At 45.6% G+C, this 739-nt stretch overlaps 1 protein-coding gene across 1 annotated transcript in view; it reads left to right on the plus strand.

Annotated features, from left to right (window-relative positions):
- LOC100957721 (NACHT, LRR and PYD domains-containing protein 1-like) overlaps positions 1 to 739 on the plus strand; it is a 58,417-nt gene that overhangs the window by 43,911 nt on the left and 13,767 nt on the right. The window contains 1 exon segment of the mRNA XM_023509140.1: positions 519 to 557. Coding sequence (XP_023364908.1) covers positions 519 to 557 — 39 coding nt within the window.

The raw sequence follows: 739 nt of genomic DNA on the forward strand, positions 1-739 counted from the left end.
AAGAGGATTCCTGAGGTTCTCCCACCCTAGACACAGTACCCCCTGCAGCTTCTAGAGGCCCCAGACCCAGACATGCCCCCTCCTCCATGCCGGGTGTCTTAGTCCATTCCAGCTGCCACAACAAAATTCTATAGACTGGGTAGCATATAAATAACAGAGATTGATTTCTCAGTTCTGGAACCTGGCAAGTCCAAGATGAAGGTTCCAAGAGATACAGTGCCTGGTAAGGGTCTTCTTCCTCATAAGTGGGGCCTCCCTAACTGTGTCCTCACTGGCTTGAAGGAACAAACAAGCTCTCTTGGGTTGCTTTTGTTGGGACATTTCTCCCATTCGTAAGGATTCTGCTCCTATAACCTAATTACCATAAAAAGGCAGCACCTCTACTTTTTAAGAAAAGGATCTTGCTATGTGGCCCAGGCTGGACTCAAAATCCTGGGCCCTAGCAGTTCTCTAACTTCAGTCTCCCTAATAGCTGGAACTACAGCCATGAGCCACCACACCCAGATAATTTTTTCCATTATTTTTACAGACACTCTACTTTTAATATCATCATCATGGGAGTTAGAATTTTAACATATGAATTTTGAGATGGCACAAACTTCAGGTCATGTCTCTGGGTTCTCCTAAGTAGGCCTCTGAGCCTAAGCCCTGGGATCCCATTATATCAGCCAAACTTGACTCAGTGAGGGCACTTAATCCATGTCTCTCTATTCTATTGCTTTACAGGAGGCCAGGTAGA

Source organism: Otolemur garnettii, unplaced genomic scaffold (genome assembly GCF_000181295.1).
Source record: "Otolemur garnettii isolate 467f Iridium unplaced genomic scaffold, OtoGar3 scaffold00408, whole genome shotgun sequence".
Lineage (NCBI taxonomy): Eukaryota > Metazoa > Chordata > Mammalia > Primates > Galagidae > Otolemur > Otolemur garnettii.